This window comes from Pelophylax lessonae (assembly GCF_965119305.1).
Source record: "Pelophylax lessonae genome assembly, chromosome: 2".
Taxonomy (NCBI): Eukaryota; Metazoa; Chordata; class Amphibia; order Anura; family Ranidae; genus Pelophylax; species Pelophylax lessonae.
The window spans coordinates 512,455,759-512,476,615 of record NC_138769.1 but is presented as its reverse complement, the minus strand read 5'-3'; the positions used below and the strand labels follow the sequence as shown (position 1 = coordinate 512,476,615).

Below are 20,857 nucleotides of genomic sequence, written 5' to 3'. Positions count from 1 at the left end.
CTGGCAGTACGCTACCTGGGCATCAATCTCCCCTCGGACCCGTCGCGCTTCTTCTCTGATAATTATCTCCCACTATTAGCTAAAACCGTTTCCGACCTTTTGACGTATACGCTTCAAGACGCTTGTCCTGGTTTGGAAGTATCAACGTCTTGAAGATGATGTCCTCCCACGTTTTCTGTATCTATTCCAGACACTGCCTGTGCATGTGCCTGCACCCTTTTTCGACAAGCTACGAAAGGCACTCTCGAAATTCGTATGGTTACATAACCGTCCCCGCCTAAAACACCTGACCCTCACACTCCCGAAGTCCAGGGGAGGCACTGGCATCCCGAATTTTGTGTTATACCACTGGGCAGCGACCTTGACACGTATGGTGGACTGGTTCCACAACGCCCCCAGCAAACTGTGGGTACAAATTGAAAGCCATCTTGCACCCTTTGATCTCAGGGCCCTCCCCTGGACGCGGTCACACCACCATGAGCCTACCCCAGATACTAATGCCTTGACACACCAGACCCTCCGAGTCTGAAATGGTCTTAATAAATTGGGCCGCCTCTCGGACCCCGAAGGCCCTATGACACCCTTCTTTGGCACCCCAGCATTTTCCCTGGCGGCCTCATGTTCCAACTTCGGGCAATGGTCTATAGCAGAACATCGACGTGTATCCCAACTCCTCCGAGCCGACCCGTCCCTACTGTTGACCCCTGCTCCCAATATACCAGGAGGTGACTTTCTGGGATGGATGCAACGCTGCCAAGCTATCTCATACATACGATCTCTGCCCTCAGTACCTAAGGTCAGGGGGGACCCCTCAGAGTTTGAGGCTATCCTCCTACAGGATGTTCCACCCACACATACTGTGTCACTCTTGTATTCCTTACTCCTGCGGGCCCTTCGCCCTGAATCCCCGACCTATACTGCTACCTGGGAGAGGGATCTGGGACGGACCCTCTCCCCTAATGACTGGCACAAATGTTTCGCTCTGACCCATTCACTGTCCCCGGCGACACGGGTACAGGAGAAGGGGTTTAAATTTCTCAGCAGGTGGTACAGATGCCCTTCATCTGCTACCCATATTGACTCTCTCCTGTCGGATAGGTGCTGGAGGTGCATGTCGGCCAAGGGTAAGCTTATTCATATCTTGTGGGAATGCCCACAAATTCACGGCTTGTGGATTGATATTATAGACTTATATTGCAGGCGACTACTGTCCCCCCAACCCCGGAACTGGCACTGTTATCCTTGTTGCCCGGTTCTTTCCGATCAATTAAGGACGATGTCCTGATGTTCTTCTTGGCAGCTGCAGGGATGGTGATCCCTAGACACTGGAAAACCAGGCACATACCTTCCAAACTTGAATGGGCTCTTGAACTGGATGACCTTAGAGACTTGGAGAGCTTGTTGGCCCAGGAGACAGGTAGGGAGAAGCGCTCTTCTGCTCTCTGGAGATCCTGGAACATGTTCCGCTATTCGGACGACTTTAAATCATGGCTTGGGACTCCGGGTCGACCGGGTGACGGGGGGCAGTAGTGGGACCCGGGCGGTCCCTTTCACTCCTTCCCTCTCACCCCTCTTTCCTTCTAAATTCCTGTGATATCTCTTTCTTTCTGATCAATACAAGTAAATTTTGCATACTGGGTTCCTTATCCACATATACTACTCACTACTTTGTTTACTGATGGATATATCACCTTTATGAGTATTAGCAAGGTTCCCATTACCCTGTAGAATATCCGTTAACCATTAATGTATGCTTCTGGTAGAAATATATTTAAGATACTAATTTCAAGTCCTGTCTTTTCTCCTACTCTGGTTATGCAGACTACGTTGATATGGGTTGCTTTATGCTGAGCCAACTCCAAAGACACCATATAAATGCTGGGCAATATAACACGCATATACGATTTTGTTGTGCAGACTGCTGTTCACTTTTTCTATACATACCGTTGTTTTACACCTTAAACCTTTTTATATTACTACAGTAAGACTGATGTCTGTGATTTGTAACGAGGGGGGAGCGTTGCTGACCCCAGGGTCTGTGATCGCCCCCCCACTTACACTGATGTGATTTGTTACTACCGCATATCACTAATAAGTGTCATTGCTGAGATTTTGTAACCCTACATGTTCAACTGGACCTGTGTATGCTTTAATATGACATTATCCTCCTTCTCACTCCTTGTAAATCTTTTTTTATGTTTTTTCAATAAAATAAGATTGAACTAGTAGGACCGGTATTTGCTCCTTTGTGCAAGGAGGAACAGGCTGAGCACTGCCAGAGCCCTACAAAATGACCTCCAGTAGGCCACTGGTGTGACTGTCTCTGACCAAACAATCAGAAACAGACTTCATTAGGGCGGCCTGAGGGCCCGATGTCCTCTAGTGGGCCCTGTGCTCACTGCCTGGCACCATGGAGCTCAATTGCCATTTGCCATTGAACACCAGAATTGGCAGATCTGCCACTGGGTGCACTGTGCTTTTCAGAGATGAGAGCAGGTTCACCCTGAGCACATGTGGTGCTAGGGTGGCAAGGGTCCGGAGAATGTTATGCTGCCTGTAACATCATTCAGCATGACTGGTTTGGTAGTGGGTCAGGGATTGTCTGGGGGGGCATATCCATGGAGGGACGCACAGACCTCTACAGGCTAGACCAGTGTTTCTCAACTCCGGTCCTCAGGGCACACTAACAGGCCAGATTTTAAGTATTACCTTGGGGAGATGCAGACTGGAGAACTGCAATGACTGAGCAGCAAATGATATCACCTGTGATGTATTTCAGTTTTCTTGCAAACCAATGGCTCCCTGGCTGCCATTTGGTTTAAGGATGAAACCCTTGGACCCATTGTCAGATCATACACTGGTGTAGTGGGTCCTGGGTTCCTCCTGGTGCACGACAATGACCCGCCTCATGTGGGGGAGGGTATGCAGCCAGTTCCTAGAGGATGAAGAAATTGATACCATTGAATGGCCCCCACGCTCGCCTGACCTAAATCCAATAGAACCCCTCTGGGTTGTTATGTTTCAGTCCATCAGACGCTGCAAAGGTTGCACCTCAGTCTGTTCAGGAGCTCAGTGATGCCCTGGTTCAGATCTGGGAGGAAATACCCAAGGACACCATCCATCCTCCCATTTGGAGCATGTCCCGACATTATCAGGCATGCATACAAGCACGTAGGGGCCATAGAAACATACAAATGTACCGTTTTGATTTGCTGCAATGAAATTTCAGCAAAATGGACTAGCCTGCTGCATCATTTTTTCACTTTGATTTTTGGGGTGTCCTTTGAATTCAGCCCTCTGTAGGTTGATGATTTTCATTTCCATCAAATGATGTGGCATCCTTTCATTCCTAACACATTACTCAGCCCATATCAGTAAAGATATCCAGCATGATAATTGTTCTCCATTGAGATCTGATGTGTTTTCAAAGTGTTCCTTTTAATTTTTTTTGAGCAGTGTATTTATCTATGATCTGTAGTCCTAATTTGTCAGTGAAATGCTAATTTGATGGAATGGCTTCTAGGGAAATATATGCATGTAAGCTGATTATCTGCAAAAAAAAGTGTAGTAATATTTATAGTGGTGATAAAATTTACAGTGTGATTCATGCCACCCTGCGACACTGCATAGTCAAGAAGGTTACAATACATTACCGGTTTACGAAAACTGTGGTGTCACTATTGTACCCCTTACAGATGGGCACTGAAGGCGAGACAGCATGCTATTAGGTTGTCTCTTGGCTTTCTTCTATGTTTAGAGTAATGGAGCCCATACACTAGACAAAATTTTTTTGAAAATCTGTAATTTGGACAGTTCGTTCATTTTTTGGCTAGTTAATGGGCACAAATCGGTGGTGTTTTTTTAGCCCAAAAAATTAACAAGTTTGGAAATTTTCTGCCGAACGATAAATTGAAAGGTTAAAGTGTTTCTCCTCCAAACTGTTTACACTAGGTATAATGTGAATAAAACCCAACAATAAATGGATTCATTTATGTCCATTGAATGATTCATCGGTCCTGACATGATAGCAAAATCATTTGCTCCCACGACCAATGTGTGTTCATTTTTCGAAAAGGAGTTGGAAACGAGTTTGAACGATTTTTTCCTATAGTGAATGGCCAGCATTAGATTAACAGTAAACTGATAAATGCTAAATTGATGTACAAGTTGTAACTAAAGTACATTTTAAGAGTAATGAATCCAGAACCGTATCAACTTTTAATTTTGTAGTTCCTCAGGAGGAAAATGTTTCAATCTGCTAGTATTTTGTTATTGCAGGTATGCTTTCTGAATTTGGTCCGTTAATAAATATACGATTAAGAGCATTTTGATATAGCTGATCGATAAGTGCAAAAAATATTTTGTCAACTGATCACTTTCTGTGCTTCAGTCTTATCTCTTAAGTTGTTCCAATGTGGGCTGCAGAATGCTTCCCCTTTGTTAGGGGAAAAGGAGAAAAAAGGTAATTGTAGTCCTGTGCAAGGGTGACAACACTGCTTCTACATAGATTCAGCATATTGAGGGAGAATGAATAGTCATCCTCAGAAAGATGGTGTCACTGGCAGGATTGGCAGGTGAAAATAAAGGGATGCAAAACCAGCATGAAAAGGGAAAATGATAGCAGCCACTTCATCGAATGACCTTTTTTAAGCTGCATTTTTACATGCTCTTGGCTTTCTATACGGCTTTGTTGTATTCTGCTTCTTGTAATTTTTACAGCACAGCTATTGTAAGGGGGAGTCAAACGTTCAGAAAGGCATTGGTAAAAAAGACCAGCGGTACACTTTCTACACTGACCATGAATTTACATTTGTATATTCTAAATGGGTTTAAAGTTTACCTTGGAGACTGCAGTGGAATGGTAGTCAGTTTTACAAGGGGCCTGTATTAAACATCTGAGCCTGATTTATCAAGAAAAGGGATGGGACTTTTAACGCTGCTGTGTACCTACACGTTTTATTTTGGTATTGAGCCACTTTTAAATCTGCTGGCCTAAATGCATCTAGTGAGTGCTTTGTGTTTTTATTATGATTTTTAGTATTTGTAGTTACTGGAATACCAAATTGTGTGTTGTGTGTTTTTTTTTTTTTTTTTTTGTTTTTTAATTATTTTTTTGTGTTGCGTTTCTACTCTTGAGTACTCAAATAATCCCAGCTCTATTTGTTTCTTGATCTGGAATATCACATACAAAGCAAAATTTATATAAAGCTGCAGCAAAGGATGTGTTGAGATTTTTGCTATTTCCGCTTTGGAGATTTTTATACTCCAAATTTGTGCAACTCGGACTATTTTTATATAGTTACGTAATCCATATGTTCTAAAGAGCTTACACCTTATATGTTTAATTTTTTAAATCAACTACTGCCTGCTTATTTTTTTGTGTTATTTCTATGACTAACTGTTGAGTAACCTTCTACGTAACATTTTATTTGAACATGTCAGTATTTCTCCACCCCTTCGGTGACAAGTTATGTTTATATTAATTACTTCATCAGGGCATGTTCCAAATGCCATTCATTGTTTTGGGATGCATAACTGGGGTATTCAGTAGATTCTAGGCAAATGTCTAACCTAATTGAATTCTACTACATTCCAAGAGGCAGGTGATCATGGAAGCTGTCATTATGTCAAAACAACACCTCAGGCATTTTCTAAAATGTTTGTATTATCACAGCTCCAAAATTGCAGGTAACACATTCTGCTTAATAGGATTAAACAGTTTTTCACAAGAATTGGGCACCTATACAAGGATCAAAATTCGGCCAGTTCAGCGGGGACTGGACGAATCTTGATCCATGTATGGGCAGGCTGGTTGTACGCAAGTCGATCTATAATCAAGTTATAGCAGGCAAACTGATCACTGGATGGCAGGGATAGCTCCCCACTGCCAGAATACAAAAGCTCAGCGGGAAGGATTCCTCCATCGGCATCAAGTGTGTGGATGAAGGAATCTGATAGTTTTTTATGACATTTTTTCCCATTTACCCACTGGTTGAATGAAAAAAAAAAGAATGTATGCCCACCTTTGGTCTGCACTGGGAAAACCACCTTCATTTCATAGTGTACACTTACTTTTAGCACAAGTAATCTGTGTTTTTTGTTTGGAAGACTTTATACTTCTAAACGGTAAATGCTTTTTTTTTTTTTTTTTTTTTTTTGCAGTTTTTCTGGCTGTCAGGGCATTGATCATACGCCAGTATGGATACTGCCACACTTCTGTAATGCCTAGCACCAGTTTCATCAAGATGCTTTTGGGATGGTCATATTTCTGCCTTTCAACCAGCGACAACCACTGCCACATTTGTCTGAGATAGACTAGTGTAGTAGCTGCCAGGGTGTGTTGATGGCTTGTGTTTTTGTGATTTGACTGGCTTTGTTTCCTAACCACTGTCATTGACACAACATAAGCCATCAGCTACTTTTGCAGTAATATCCCCTGAGTTAGCTGGCAGCTTTGGGACAAGACCGGCTCCGACTTTAAACATGCTGGCTACAGAATGGAAAGGTGCATGTGGAGTTTATAATGCTCTGCTTTTTTATTTGTACCAATGGAGCAGAGGATGCACAGGGGACAACACTGTTTGGAACCAAAGCACACATTTTATTGGGAAGAATTGCTAGGTGCAGGGGGATGTAACCAGCTTTAACATTTGGTTAGACTTATTCTTTACAAAATCAAAAAACAAATTATGATTAAGTGGACTTTTTACAATTTTTGTGCACCTTTGCTACATGTTCATTCATTCTAGATAAATTCACCAGCTCTTGCTTTCTTATGCTTAGTCCATAAATGAATCCTCAGCCAAGGAAGGAGTTGTAGGGTTAGTTTGCCAATATGTATTCTGTACATGCTTTATCCATCTGTTCATGTTCCAGTTCCATCTGTTCAATTTACAGTAAAAACTGACGTAGCCAGTCATATATATGCCTGTATCCTACTGCTCTTCATTGGCTCTCTGCATAGTCAGCAGGGGTGCTGAATGACCAGTTCCGTCAGATGTGTGTATTGCAACAATTCTATAAGATTAGCCTACTTAAGACGTGTGCTAATGGACAACTTACACTAAACATTAGCATTAATATATTAGATATCCTTTTAATCAGATGGCAATCTATGGAGTTGCAAATTTACAGTTAACTAAGTGATACTTTATATAATTTAATTTTATAATATTGATGTCATTAGTTGTTAAGCCAGCATTGATATAGCGATTGGAATCCTGGACATACCCTGTCTGATCAGAAATTGTATTTTGTCCTCTGCATGATGGCAGCTGGCTGTGTTAGATCAAGTAATGGTACATTTCAAAAGGGTGGTGGGGTGGAGCCTGAATGACAGATGGCCATCCTGTGTCTATGGTGTCTTTACCATTAGCGTCTTTATAGAGTCTGCAAGGTCAGTTATTGCCTCTCTGAGGCAGGGGCAATACCTGGCATCCATAGACCAAAAAGATGCCTACATGTATATTCCCATTTACCTATCTTATCAACGCTTTCTATACTTTGAAGTTGTAGACCATTATTTCCATTTTGCCACACTGCATTTGGCTTTTCCTCTGTTCCCAGAGTATTCTCAAAGATACATGCACCACTTCTCTCCCTCAAGAACGCTAGATGTCTACCTTCCAGCTATCTGTAAATGTTCACTGGACTATTGAGGAACTTCAGGCTTTTGGTTGGATAATCAACTTCCCTTTGCCTGGAGTACTTGGGTCTCATTCTAGACACAGTCCAAGAAGGTATTTTTCTGGTGGTAAAACAAAACTGTCTCCCAGATCTCACATTTAGGCCTTGATCAAAGATGTACCTCTGAAAGTCTGGCCAGAATGTGTGGCTACCTTTGCAGCTGTTCCATTTGCCTAATTCCATTCAAGGCCTTTCCAATACAGCATCATTATGGCATGGATCGAACCTGCTCCCTCTCTCGGCCTGCCTATGTTCTATCCTGCCAAGCAAGGACCTTCTTCAGGGGCCCCCAGTCAGGGTGCAACACCATGTCTGTGGCCTACATCAGTCATCAAGGGGACACCAGGTGTCATGCAGCCTTAAAGGAAGCAAACTTGATCTTCTCATGGACGGAAAAACAGTGTACAGTGATCGCTGCTGTCCACATCCCAGGAGTGGACATTTGGAAGGCGGATTATCTCAGTTGTCACTGCCTGGACAAAGGAGAATGGCCTTTAACCCTGACCTCTTTGGCCTAAGATGTCAGATATGGATATCCTGGCCTAAGTTTAACAAATTATCCTTGTTTGTGGCCAGGACCAAGGATCCTCTACCACTGGCATTGGATGCTCGGATAATTCACTGGCCTCGGTTCAGGCTAATGTTTGATTTTACTACAGTGCATGTTCTGCCTCAACTGCTCCAAAAAATAGAACAAGGGAAGAAAGCAATGAGATTTATTGGACCAAAAGGACCTAGCACACAGATACTCGGGCTTCTAATGAAGCGACCCCCCCCCCCCCCCCCTGGCTGCTTCCAAACAGATCAAACCTGTTATCTCCATCCTGTGTTTCTCACTGGCTTTAATAGCATGAATTTTCAAGTCCAGGTCTTAAAAGACAGGAGTTTGAGTTGATCATTCCCACATTGCTAAAAACAAGGAAAGCCCTTTCCAAAAAACCTATTGTACATGGAAATCCTTTTTTGCCTGGTGTGATCACAGGCATGTCCTACCTTGTGCCTTGCATTCTGGGCTTCCTACAATCAGGGCTTGACCAGAACATCACCTTAAGTACGCTAAAACCTTGTACACCCCACTAGTGTTTTTTATTTTATTTTATTTTTTTTTTTTTTAGAATTTAACCCAGCAGGGCTGAACGCTCAGGAGGAGCCGCTGTACTAACTATGCAATATTGGTAATCTCCCCTGCTGTACTATTGTGCTTTGCCAGCGGGGGACGGCTTTGAAATCTGTAACCTTTTTGTTAGATTTCAGATCTAGTTAACTGATCATGAGATCTGCCAGCACAGTACAGACAGGTTTAACTATGGAAAACACAGCTCTCTAGCCCCCTTATAAAGACACATAAATGGTACTTTTCAGACCTGGAGTTCAGAAAAGCGCATCTAAAATGTAAAGCTGCAATTTTTAAATAAATATATATATAATATATATATAATTTTTTAAATATGCTCTTTGCCTGGGAACATGTGAAAAAATACAGCGTACATGAGTATAAAGGTGTACATTTTTCTTGTTTGCGTGCAGTAATTTTATGTGCGTGTGTGTGTGTGTGTGTGTGTGTGTGTGTGTGTGTGTGTGTGTGTGTATATGCATATATTGTAACACTGGCAACTAGCAGCTGATGAAGAATTTTACGCATACATAAATTTACACAAGGTCTTGGGGACATTTTACTCACAATCTTTTTGTCAACAAGATCCCGAGTATAAACAGCAGTACCTTATGACGCATTTGTGCAAAAAGCCTAAACCTTCTGTATGAATCAGGCTGCCTTCCTACAGTTATGGTGCTCATATACATACAGATTGGTCAGTAGATGATTTTGAGAATTGGTTAAAAATATTTTTTGCAAATATAGCAACCGACTGTGTCGAACTGGCTATTCTGCAGAGCTGGCTGTGCCTACATTATACTGAGCGTCCTACTGCATATGGTCTTGTTTGTAAAGCTATCCAAACTAATGTAACATTTAGGCCTTATGCACACTATGCTCTTCAGAATGCTTTTCTCCTGATGGAAGAAAAGCAGTGTTATTCTCCTGATGGAAGAAAAGCAGTGTTATTCTCCTGATGGAAGAAAAGCAGTGTTATTCTCCTGATGGAAGAAAAGCAGTGTTATTCTCCTGATGGAAGAAAAGCAGTGTTATTCTCCTGATGGAAGAAAAGCAGTGTTAAAGTGCCACATTTAAAAAAAAAAAAAAGGCCTTTTTTAGGCACGTCAAAATTTTGGGCGTTTAATTCATTTAATTGGCAAGAATTGTATTTTTTTTTTTTCTGGGCATTTAAAATGAATACTCAGTCACTAAAGGCACCTAATATTAGACGCATTTAGTCACGTCAGGATTTTTCTGTCAAAAAGCTCCCCTCCTGAATGTGATTTTGGTGCGTTCAGATTTCTGCTCCTAAACGTCCCACATCTAAATAAATGCCTGTAAATGTTGTGCATGGACACGTGAGCTAACATAGAGGGGCGTTTAGGGGCAGGTGAAAAAGATGTTGACGGCTGCAGTGTGCATGAACCTTGAATAAAATTGCATTTTACATATGAGAGGGCATGGTATTTATACCATAGCCAGCATACATGTGGCACTGAGTATTGCAATTATCCAGTAATGAATGTGTAGGGATTTAAAACTGGAATGCTTACTCCCTCCGTAGGACTTTGACTTTTTCTCTAGTGAATTTGTTTTATTGCTAACAAAACAATTCAAGGCATTTTTATGATGTCTGGCTGCTTTCTCTGAGTATACCTTCTCTGATTGGTGTTTGGTTGTATTACAGGTTGTGCTCATCTATTCTAAAGCATAACTTTGCATGAGAAATTTACATGTTGTTTCTAAAACCATGCACTGTAAATTAAGGTCTAATAATTGAATTTAAAGTTTCTAAAGGAACATTTTTATAAATTTCTTTTCAGTGAAAATAAACCTTTTTTATATGTACCTGCTATGTAACATGGTATTGCACAGAGGAGCCCCGAACCTCCTATTTTGGAGCCCCACTGGTGGTGTTTGCTTTTCCTCTTGTGTCTACCCACATAGCAAACTGCTTGCTATTAGGACAGTTGTGATGGCTTGATCTCGAGTCAGGCTGTGTGTGTCCATAGACCCAGTGCAGTTTGGCTCTGTTTTCTGCTTCCTCCTCAAAGCAGTTGACAGCAGCAGAAGGCAATGGATCCCGCTGCTGCTGAGTACAGGGAGAGAAGAGATGCAGCTGTCCACAGTATTGGATCCACTGAGGCAGTGGGAAGCTCAACATTATTTCACCCTGGGGGGCAAAGACTCAGTTTTGCAACCCCCCCCCCCCCACACCAAAGAGAATGGTGTTAGGACAGTGGTACTGTTTTTTTTTTATTTTAATTTTTTTAGGAGCCCTGTTGGGGTGGCTTTGGTCAATTTTTCAGGTTTCTAAACAGAAGAGTAGTTGGGTGACATTTAGAAAGGGTAGAGGGTTTAAGAGTCAAGGAGGCTGGCCCTGGGCTGGAACATCCCAATAAATACGCCCTTTTGGGTGATGTTGTGGAAACAAGTCAAGGAGCAGCATTGCTGGAGCAGGGCAACACCCCTAGCTGCCAGGGGAAGAACTTCTCCAGTGAGGGCAGGAGCGAGGGTAAGGAAAGGCAGATTCTGGTGGTAGGGGACTATATTAGGAAATGAGGGCAATCTGTCAAAAAGATCGTAAGCGCCGAACTGCATGTTTACCGTGCGCACGGGCTCGGCAGATCTGGTGGACAGAGTATTCGGTGGGGCTGGGGGAGACCCAGCTGTCATGGTACACGTTCGGGTTCCTGGAGAACTGGGCTGACTTCTCAGTCAGCTACCGACTCTTTAGTAGGGATGGACTGCACCTAATGGGGGGGGGGGGGGTGCAACCATACTGGGAGAAAAGATGGCCGAAAAGTTAGAGGGGCTTTTAAACTAGGTGATGCGGGGGGAGGTTCCAGATGTAGAGCTAGCAAGCGGGGAGCAAGATTCAGCGGGCATTCTTGGGGGCATTAGCGGTAGGGTGACCAGAGATTCAAAACCCAAGTTGGGTAGGCTGAAAAATTAAAAGTGCAGCTTTCTAACATCTAACGAGGCTATAGTATGCAACCAGACAAAATTACGAGGCTTGTATGCCAATGCTATAAGCCTGGCTCACAAGATGGGAGAACTATAGCTGCTTATGTATGAGGAGGATTTCGATTTTGTGGGAATTTTGGAAACCTTATTTGACAGCTCTCATGATTGCTTGGCAACCATTCAGTTGTGTTCATTTTAGTGCAGTGATAGAGAGGGTAAAAAAGGGGGAGAAGAATGCCTTTATATCAAGAATGATGTGCAAGTGAATGAGGGACAATATCCGAAATGGAGCTAGGGAGGAGGGGGAATCCCTATGGGTAGAGCTTTAAAGGGAAGGTACTATGGGGAACGTAATATTGGGCATATGCTATAGGCTCCCCAGCCAGAGGGAGGAGGGGGAGGCAGACCTCCTATCACATCTTGGAATGACAGCAAGGATGGGAAATGTCGTTATAATGGGGGATTTTAGTTATCCGGATATAGACTGGGCAGAAGGAACCGCGCATTCATCGAAGGCTCGCCATTTCCTAAATGTTTTGCAGGACAATTTTCATGGATCAGATGGTGAACACAGCAACAAGAAACAATGAGTTACTAGGCCTACTAAAGAATGTAATAAATGTAAGCACGCAATCAAGGCGGCTAAGAGAGAACACGAAAGGCACGTAGTGGAAGAGCATAAAAAAAAAAAAAAAAAAAAAAAATTCTTTAAATATATAAATAGTAAGAAAGTGAGGCCAGAATATATTGGCCCATAAAGGACGACAAAGAGAACCGGTCTATAAAGAACAGAGAGAAGGCGGAGGTGCTAAATAAATTATTTTCAGTCTTCACAAAAGAATTGGGGGGATACAGTAACATAGACTGTAATGTTAAATTTAAAAATACGTCACAAGAAGCACCCTCATAGTTAACAGAAGACACTCAGAACTAGACTTGAAAAATGTATAAGTCACCGGAACCAGAAGGCTTACACCCGAGGGTCCTCAGCCAGCAGATAGCCAGACCATTGTTCCTAATTTTTATGGATAAACTACTCACAGGAATGGTACCAGCTGATTGGAAAAAAGCCAACGTGGTACCAGTATTTACAAAAGGGCCGAGAGATATCCCTGGGAATTACAGGCTGGTTAGCCTAACATCAATAGTTTGCAAGATATTGGAGGGGATGATAAGAGACTATTTACAAGACTTTAGTAATGTAAGAAGAATCATTAGTAGTAATCAGCATGGATTCATGAAAAATCGCTCTTGCCAGATCAGTCTAATAACCTTTGAAGAAGTGAGATGTCATCTAGATAAAGGAAGTGCAGGAGTCAGGGGTGTGTAAAACAGTGTAGGGGATAGGATAGTGCAAAATTCTTCCTGCAAGGAACAAGGAATGAATACACACACTTGCACACTTTACCTTTTTAGAAAAAATCCCTACTCTCTCTCCTCCAAAAAAAAAAAAAAAATCCAGCACTAATCTGCATGCTCACCCCTCCTAAAACAATACAAAATAAGTGGCTGTGACTTTTAAGGCACTATAAACACCACAAATTCTATGCAAAAAATATCTCAAATTGCATAGCATCTTTTATTCAGCAACATTAAATGCTAAGATCTGGTCTGTTTCTATGGTTCAAAGGGAGGATAGGGGCAACGGGGAGGGGGGGGTGGGCTACTTGTGGGAGGTAGGTTCCCCTTAGGGAGGGATGGATTTGTTGATACCATTATACAGACACAAAGACACAAGTGTTTCTTTACAACGTTTTACATCTAAGGCTTCATGTACTCTACAGCTCCTAAACTTAAGTTTTGGAGCTTTTGGTGTTTTTTTGCCTAAGCGGCTAACCTCAACTCCATAAAAGCCTATGTGTCAATGCACACATATGCTTTTACCAGTGTTTAGGATCAGCTGCATTTAGGGGAGCTTCAACCTCCCTCTCCTGAAATAGAGAGGATAAAGATAAGATCATCCCATAATTTAGATATGCACCGAGGCAATTAAAGGAACAGAAGCGCTATTAGGTATATGGTGGTGTCCAGTTTTCCATGTGCGCAGGGTATGTTTATTAAAAGGAGCAGAAAGCTGACTGAGAACTCAACAGCTGCATGTGGGAGATTGCCCATTGGGGGATACCATAAGAGAACTGTGACCTTTGAGAAAAGGGGCCATATATTTCTATTGAGTGGTGTGTGCTTCTGCTGGGAAGAGAGGAAAAGGAATTTTCTTTGTCACTTTTTTTTTTTTTTTTTTTATCACTTTTCGATTTTTTTTTTTTTTTTTTTTTTTTTTTTTTTTATTTGGATCGGGCACCTTACTTGGACTTATTATGGTCTTTGAAATTTTGCACAATTGTTTATTGATCTAATTTATTGATCTTTTCATTTAGAAGAGCACGTTCTAGTCTTCAGTATTCTTTAAACTTCTTAGTCAGAAGTTGCTGTTGGTAAGGGGTTAAACAAGTAATTTAAACACCTAACATTTTAAAAATACATTTACCAAGGTTTGCTTCTTCAGGTCTTAAATTTGGCTTCTCAGCTTTTAATTTGTCCATGACTGGGGTGTGTCATCACTGGTAATTGTAGATTCATCGAATCGGCTATAAATGTCTAATTTGATCTTACTGTATATACAGGAAAAAAAAATGTACTGTCGTGGAAAACACAGAATGGCTTCTATTCAAAAAACATGAATAAATTAAAAGTTAAGTAGTTTCCATTCATGTATTCAAAAGACTAAAATTCATGGATATACAGTGCATCCGTAAAGTATTCACAGCGCTTCACTTTTTCCACATTTTATGTTACAGCCTTATTCCAAAATGGCTTAAATTCAGTATTTTCCTCAAAATTCTACAAACAATACCCCATAATGACAATGTGAAAGAAGTTTGTTTGAAATCTTTGCATGTTTATTCAAAATAAAGGAAAAAAATCACATGTACATAAGTATTCACAGCCCTTGCTCAATACTTTGTTGAAGCACCTTTTGGCACCAATTACAGCCTCAAGTCTGTTTGAGTATGATGCTACAAGCTTGGCACACCCTATTTTTGGACAGTTTTTTTTCCATTTTTTTTCCTATTCTTCTTTGCAGGACCTCTCAAGCTCTGTCAGATTGGATGGGAAGCATCGGTGGACAGCCATTTTTAGATCTCTCCATAGATGTTCAATTGGGTTCAAATCTGGGCTCTGGCTGGGCCACACAAGGACATTCAGAGTTGTCCCGTAGCCTTTCCTTTGTTATCTTGGTTGTGTGCTTAGGGGGGTTGTCCTGATGTTAGAAGAACCTTCGCCCCAGTCTGAGGTCCAGAGCACTCTGGAACAGGTTTTCATCAAGGATGTCTCTGTACATTGCTGCATTCATCTTTCGCTCAAGCCTGACTAGTCTCCCAGTTCCTGCCGCTGAAAAACCTCCCCACAGGATGATGCTTTCACCACCATACTTTACTGTAGGCTGGGTATAGGCCAGGTGATGAACAGTGCCAGCTTTCCTCCAAACATGAAGCTTGCCATTCAGGCCAAAGAGTTCAATCCATTGTTTCATCAGTCAAGAGAATTTTATTTCTCATGGTCTGAGAGTCCATCAGGTAGGCTATCATGTGCCTTTTACTGAGGTGTGGCTTCCATCTGGCCACTCTACCATACAGGCCTGATTAGTGGAGTGCTGCAGAGATAGTTGTTCTCCACAGGGAAATGCTGAAACTGTCAGCGACCGTCTCCCTGTCTAAGGCCCTTCTTCCCTGATCGTTGAATTTTGACGGGCGGCCTGCTCTTGGGAGAGTCCTGATGGTTCCAAACTTATTCCATTTACCGATTGATATAGGCTCCTGTGCTCTTTGGGACCTTCAATGCTGCAGAAATGTTTCTGTACCCTTCCTCACATCTGTGCATCCATACAATCCTGTCTCAGAGGTCTACAGACAATTCCTTGGACTTCATGGCTTGGTTTGTGCTCGGACATGCATCGTTAACTGTGGGACCTTTATGTAGACAAGTGTGTGCTTTTCCAATCAACTGAATTTATCACAGGTGGACTCGAAATTGCAGAAACATCTCAATGATGATCAGTGGAAACCGGATGCATCTGAGCTCACTTTTGAGTGTCATGGCAAAGGCTGTGAATACCTATGTACAAGTGATTTTTTTTCTTTTCTTTAATTTTTAGTAAATTTGCAAATATTTCCAAGAAACGTCTTCCACGTCATGTATTTTGTAGAATTTTGACAAAAATAATAAATTTAATCCATTTTGGAATAAGACTGCTATATAAGAAAATGTAAAAAAAGTAAAATGCTGTAAATACTTTCCGAATGCACTGTATATATGTCCTCTGCCTTACATATAAGATTGGATGGCTACACACTCTACTAGAAATGGCAATTCTTTATAAGGTGGGTCTTCATAATATGTAAATACTTTACTGAGCATGATCTAAGCATAGTTTCGCTTTAAGATTGTGCCTGTCTGACTGATAACTGAGGTCTGAGGCCACTTCACTTATTTCAGATAGATAACCTTTTGAAATATTTAAAAAAAAAAATGTGCGTTGCCTATGCTGTATTTTTTTTGCCTTCCTTTTTGTTCCCCTGCAACTCTGGTATCCTCCCAATTATTTAAAAGCATGAGACCCCCCTTCCCTGTAACAGCACTAGTGATTAACTTTGTGCATTCAGTCCTATAATATGAGTTCATGGAGAGAATTCTTATTCCTGTTTAAATTCCATGACCTAGGGTTTAAGCTGGTCATATACCCATAGTAGATTGACTGCACATTTGTACGAATATTCATGCAAAAATTCTCATCAATACTTTAGATGACCTGATGAATGCTTTTAACTTACGATTTATGAGTGGATGAACCTTCCTGAGCAAAAACCATGTTCACTGTTAAAATGTTCTTGAAAGAATGAATTTCTATCCTGCTCTTTATAATTTTCTTGGCACTGTGGTGAAAACAATTGTTGTTTTGACCCCTCTACTGATTAGAAAATTAACGTTCTTACATTTTTTTAAATTAAAATTCTAGTGAATAAACAGTTTTACTCTTTGCTCCCAGAGGCTAAATAGCAAAAGGAAGGGTAGAATATGCAGCTGGGGCGGCTGGCAGCTAAGTGACCCTGTTGCTTTGCCCTACTTGGTAAAGCATGTGTTCACTTTAGGTTTGACCACTCAGAATTTGAGTATTTGATGGAATGTCAATAAATGACCCAAGATATTATAATTCAGTGTACACTTTAAATATTGGCTGTGTTCATTGTTATTCTTATAGTTCAGTACGCTTTGCAGTTGTATATGAAAGGTGCCATGATATATTATTTTTTGTCTTCTGCTCTTGTGTGAAGGAATTGGGTACAACGCCTTCCAGGATTAGATAAGAAAGCAATGTAAATGGTTCACATGCAATTCAAAGGTCTGTACCACACCTACAGTTGTTATGATACTGAGCTTTATATTTTAATAAGTGCATTAATTACACCATTGCAGCATGTGTGACATAATGGGAACAGTTTTGAACAACCCTTTTGTGTTTTGTTATATCCACTCTGGCTTGTGTAGTTGGTCAGTTTTTATTATGCAACCCCAGACTTTAATAAAATAAAAAATAAAATCAGAGACCATTTTTAAGGCTCCATGCACACTAGATGCTCCAAAACAGCTAACATAAGCTAGATAAAAAAGTGCTAAAACTGAGTTTTTTTGCCAGTGTTTTTTTGCAGCTTTTAGGAGGAGGAGTAGCATTTTTGGTAAGGAGTGGGCAGCCTGCATCCTTAAACCAGTGATAAGCTGGTTAACAAGCAGGCCACCAAACCATGTCCTTAGCAATGGATGACATTAGCTGTCAGTGGTGTGACCCCACTCCTAATGTCCTCATCCGGGGCATGCTGGGTCATTTGTATGTTTGTTTTTTTTTTTTTTTGCTCCCTGAAGCTGAAGCTTGAAGAAAAATGCTTCTAGCCTAAAATCGTGTGCATGGACACGTAGGATAACTGTTTGCTTTTAGGGGCAGAAAAACAAATGCTCAAAGCAGTTGTTAGGCGCTTAAAGTGATTGTAAATGATCACCGTGTAAAACAACCCATTCTGTTTAAAATGTAAATGAAAGGCAAAATGTGTCTAGATATTTAAAAAAAATAAATGTAAATACTTGATCACATTCCCTCTGTTCTCAACTGCGTAAGAGCTTTGGAGGAGAAGCAGCAGGACACTAGTGACACTGATACTTCCAGTGAAAGGGGGGCTCGCGTGTAAGGACAAGTCTAATTTTGAAGGAGAGCAGGCGGAGTATCCAGCAAAGCTAGAGAACTGACCAGGGTGTTTTCTCCTTTGTGTGGTCAGTTTTTAGTAGTAAAGCATAGGGACTGACAGGATCACCAGAGGTTTCACGCAAAGGAAGCAATACAAAGAACTGTAGTTTTTCATACAAGTACATGGTACAGCAGGCACATATCAGGAATATGAAGTGTTGGGGTAACAGACACTTTAAAAACAAGCTAGTGTGCATGGAGCCTTAGGAAGGGAAAAATTAGATGAGTATTTCAGAACTCCAGTGCACATGTAGCAAACAAAAATTATACTATATGACTGCTTAAAGCTGAGCTTGATGTGGCTATAGCGGGTAGAGTAACAGGCATTTTACTTACTGATTCCCACTCCATCAGGCTTGGCAGTGTCCTTCATTCCCTGAAGGTTCAGTCTGTGGGTGGTCTCCTGGCACCATCATGCACAATGCAGGGTTCTTACCACTGCAGTGTATGTAGAGGGGATGAGCGTGTGACACCGACAGTGAGCTTTGCAGAGCCGATTTCACAGATAGAGGGAGCCTGCTATTTCCAGGAATCTGTTTAGGATTCCTCCTTATACCTGTACCCCCTAGACCAGTGTTGGTGAGCCTTGGCACCCCAGATGTTTTGAATCTATATTTCCCATGATGTTCATGCAGTGTAGTTGAGCAGCATGGGAAATTTATTTCCAAAACATCTGGGGTGCCAAGGTTCACCATTACTGCCCTAGACTAACTGAGCATTTCTCCTTGAAGTGTGGGGGGCCCACTGCATGAGGGTTTGTTTTTTTTTTTTTTTTTTTTGTCTTTCTAGCCTACAGTTCAACTTTATGTAAACTTCATCTGAAGAGAACTGAATAGTTTACAACTGGATTTTTGGGGTTAACGCTACAATGCATATTTTTAGGAAGCTAAATAAAGTAGAATTTCGTGTGGAGAGTTGGCGTGCGTTTTTCATTTATAGCGGGAGGAGGGGAATTTACTTATGAGTGTGGGGATATGATGAGAATTTCTATTCGAGACTTTGAGAGGTTGTGTGTTTTTTTTTTTTCTATTTTGATCCATTGGTGGTGGTGGTTTTTTATTTTATTTTTTTTTTAAAGGTGACTAATGCCTCGTACACAAGCATCGATAGTTGGCCCTGAATTTTCGGCCAACGTCCGATCGGCTGATTTTCGGCTTGTTAGTATGATGCTTTCGACAACCGACTCCGACTTTTCGGCCGAATAAAATCTGGTGTGCAGGCTATAAAATTTTTGTTGGCCGTCACCACAACGGCCGATTTTTCCGTCAGTCAGTACAGATTTCGGCAGACAAAAATCTGATGAGCAAGACTGGGCATGCTCAGAGAGGAAAAAACACACGGAAAGTCAACCATCACATGACATCACTTCTGAAGTAGATTTTTGTTGGCCGAGAAAATTTGTGTGCAGTCTAGAGCACATTTCAACCAACACAACACTGGACAAAAGTCGGCCGATCATCGTTGCGTGTGTGCGAGGCATTAGTCTGTTTTATTCCATTTATCAATAGAGCTTGATTTTGTAATGTAGCAGCTGTTGGAGGTTTATTACACTTATTTAAATTAAACTGAGAGCTATAGATGAGTTGATATTCAGGAACTTGTCATGTTAGTCTACAAAAGGCTAACGGGAGACCTTTTTGAAGGAGCTGGAAGAATGTGTCCTTCAATGCACAATAAAAAAATTTCTTTGGGGGGGGGAGGGGAAGGTATTTTCTGCCCTGACGTAGCACATGCAAAACACTGTGTTGCATAGTGAAGACAGTCCTTAAAAATGCGGTATATAAAAAAGTAGCTTTGCTATTAGTCACTTCAGGTTACACTAGAGATCCTGTAGTGCCCTTCAGCAGGACAATGAAGCCTAAAAGAATGTTTGATAAAATTTCAGAGCATATGTAATCAGTCATGTTGTGACTGTGCAGGAAATATTTACATGATTATCAGTTGAACGTCTCTGGCAGCTGAACGATAATCCTAGATAAGTGATATATTTTGTATATGTATTGCAAATTTTAAAAATAAGTTTCAATTTTAAAAGAATTGGCGAGTAAGTTTAAATTTAAAGGTATTCATTGAGATGAGGTGATGGTGGTAAGATCAGGATAATATATCTATGGGTACTGTGCAGCCTTTGCAGATACAAGATAACCTGGCCAGTCATCTTTTGGAGACTAATGGTTCAAAATAATTTTCCTGTCCAGTGGCCGCATTAACCATTGTGATATGCCCTCTTGGTCTATAAATATGAATGTGAATGGGGCATAATTGAGTGTGTACATCACAAAATTTCTATCTGCCCAAATTGTTGTTCCTCCTGTCTGTAATGTATTATCTATAGATGGCGTAACAGGTAGGATTTGTGAAATAATGAAATGTGTATTACATGAAATGTTTAGGTTTTCATGAGTAAAATTATACAAATATAGTATTTTCCTAAAATTAGTTTGTTTTTTACCGTCCAGAATATACTCTGTTGACACTAACGTGACGTGTTAATTTAGTGTGTTTTTTTTTTTTTCCTATGTTGTAGGAAGTTACGGGTAAAAGTTTTGGAAACCAGGATTTTCGCTCCGCACTTGAAAATGGAGTACTGTTTTGTGAGTAAGTATCCAGGACAAACCTATTTGGCATTTACATGTTAAAAAGAAAAAAAAGTAGGGTGTGTAAATTCTAAACTACTGCACAACAATGAAATTAGTAAGCACTGCTATCACCAAGCCTATATGAAGCATGCAGACAATTCTTACCTGGACAATCACGCCCCACCGGATTGATGGCATGTCATTGTAGCCACACCAATAAAACTATTCAAACCA

At 41.1% G+C, this 20,857-nt stretch overlaps 1 protein-coding gene across 1 annotated transcript in view; it reads left to right on the top strand.

The window, feature by feature from the left end:
- The window catches only part of LMO7 (LIM domain 7), a 287,243-nt gene that overhangs the window by 21,072 nt on the left and 245,314 nt on the right, over positions 1–20,857 (top strand). The window contains exon 2 of the mRNA XM_082248131.1: positions 20,572–20,642. Coding sequence (XP_082104257.1) covers positions 20,572–20,642 — 71 coding nt within the window. The remainder of the gene's footprint in view (positions 1–20,571; positions 20,643–20,857) is intronic.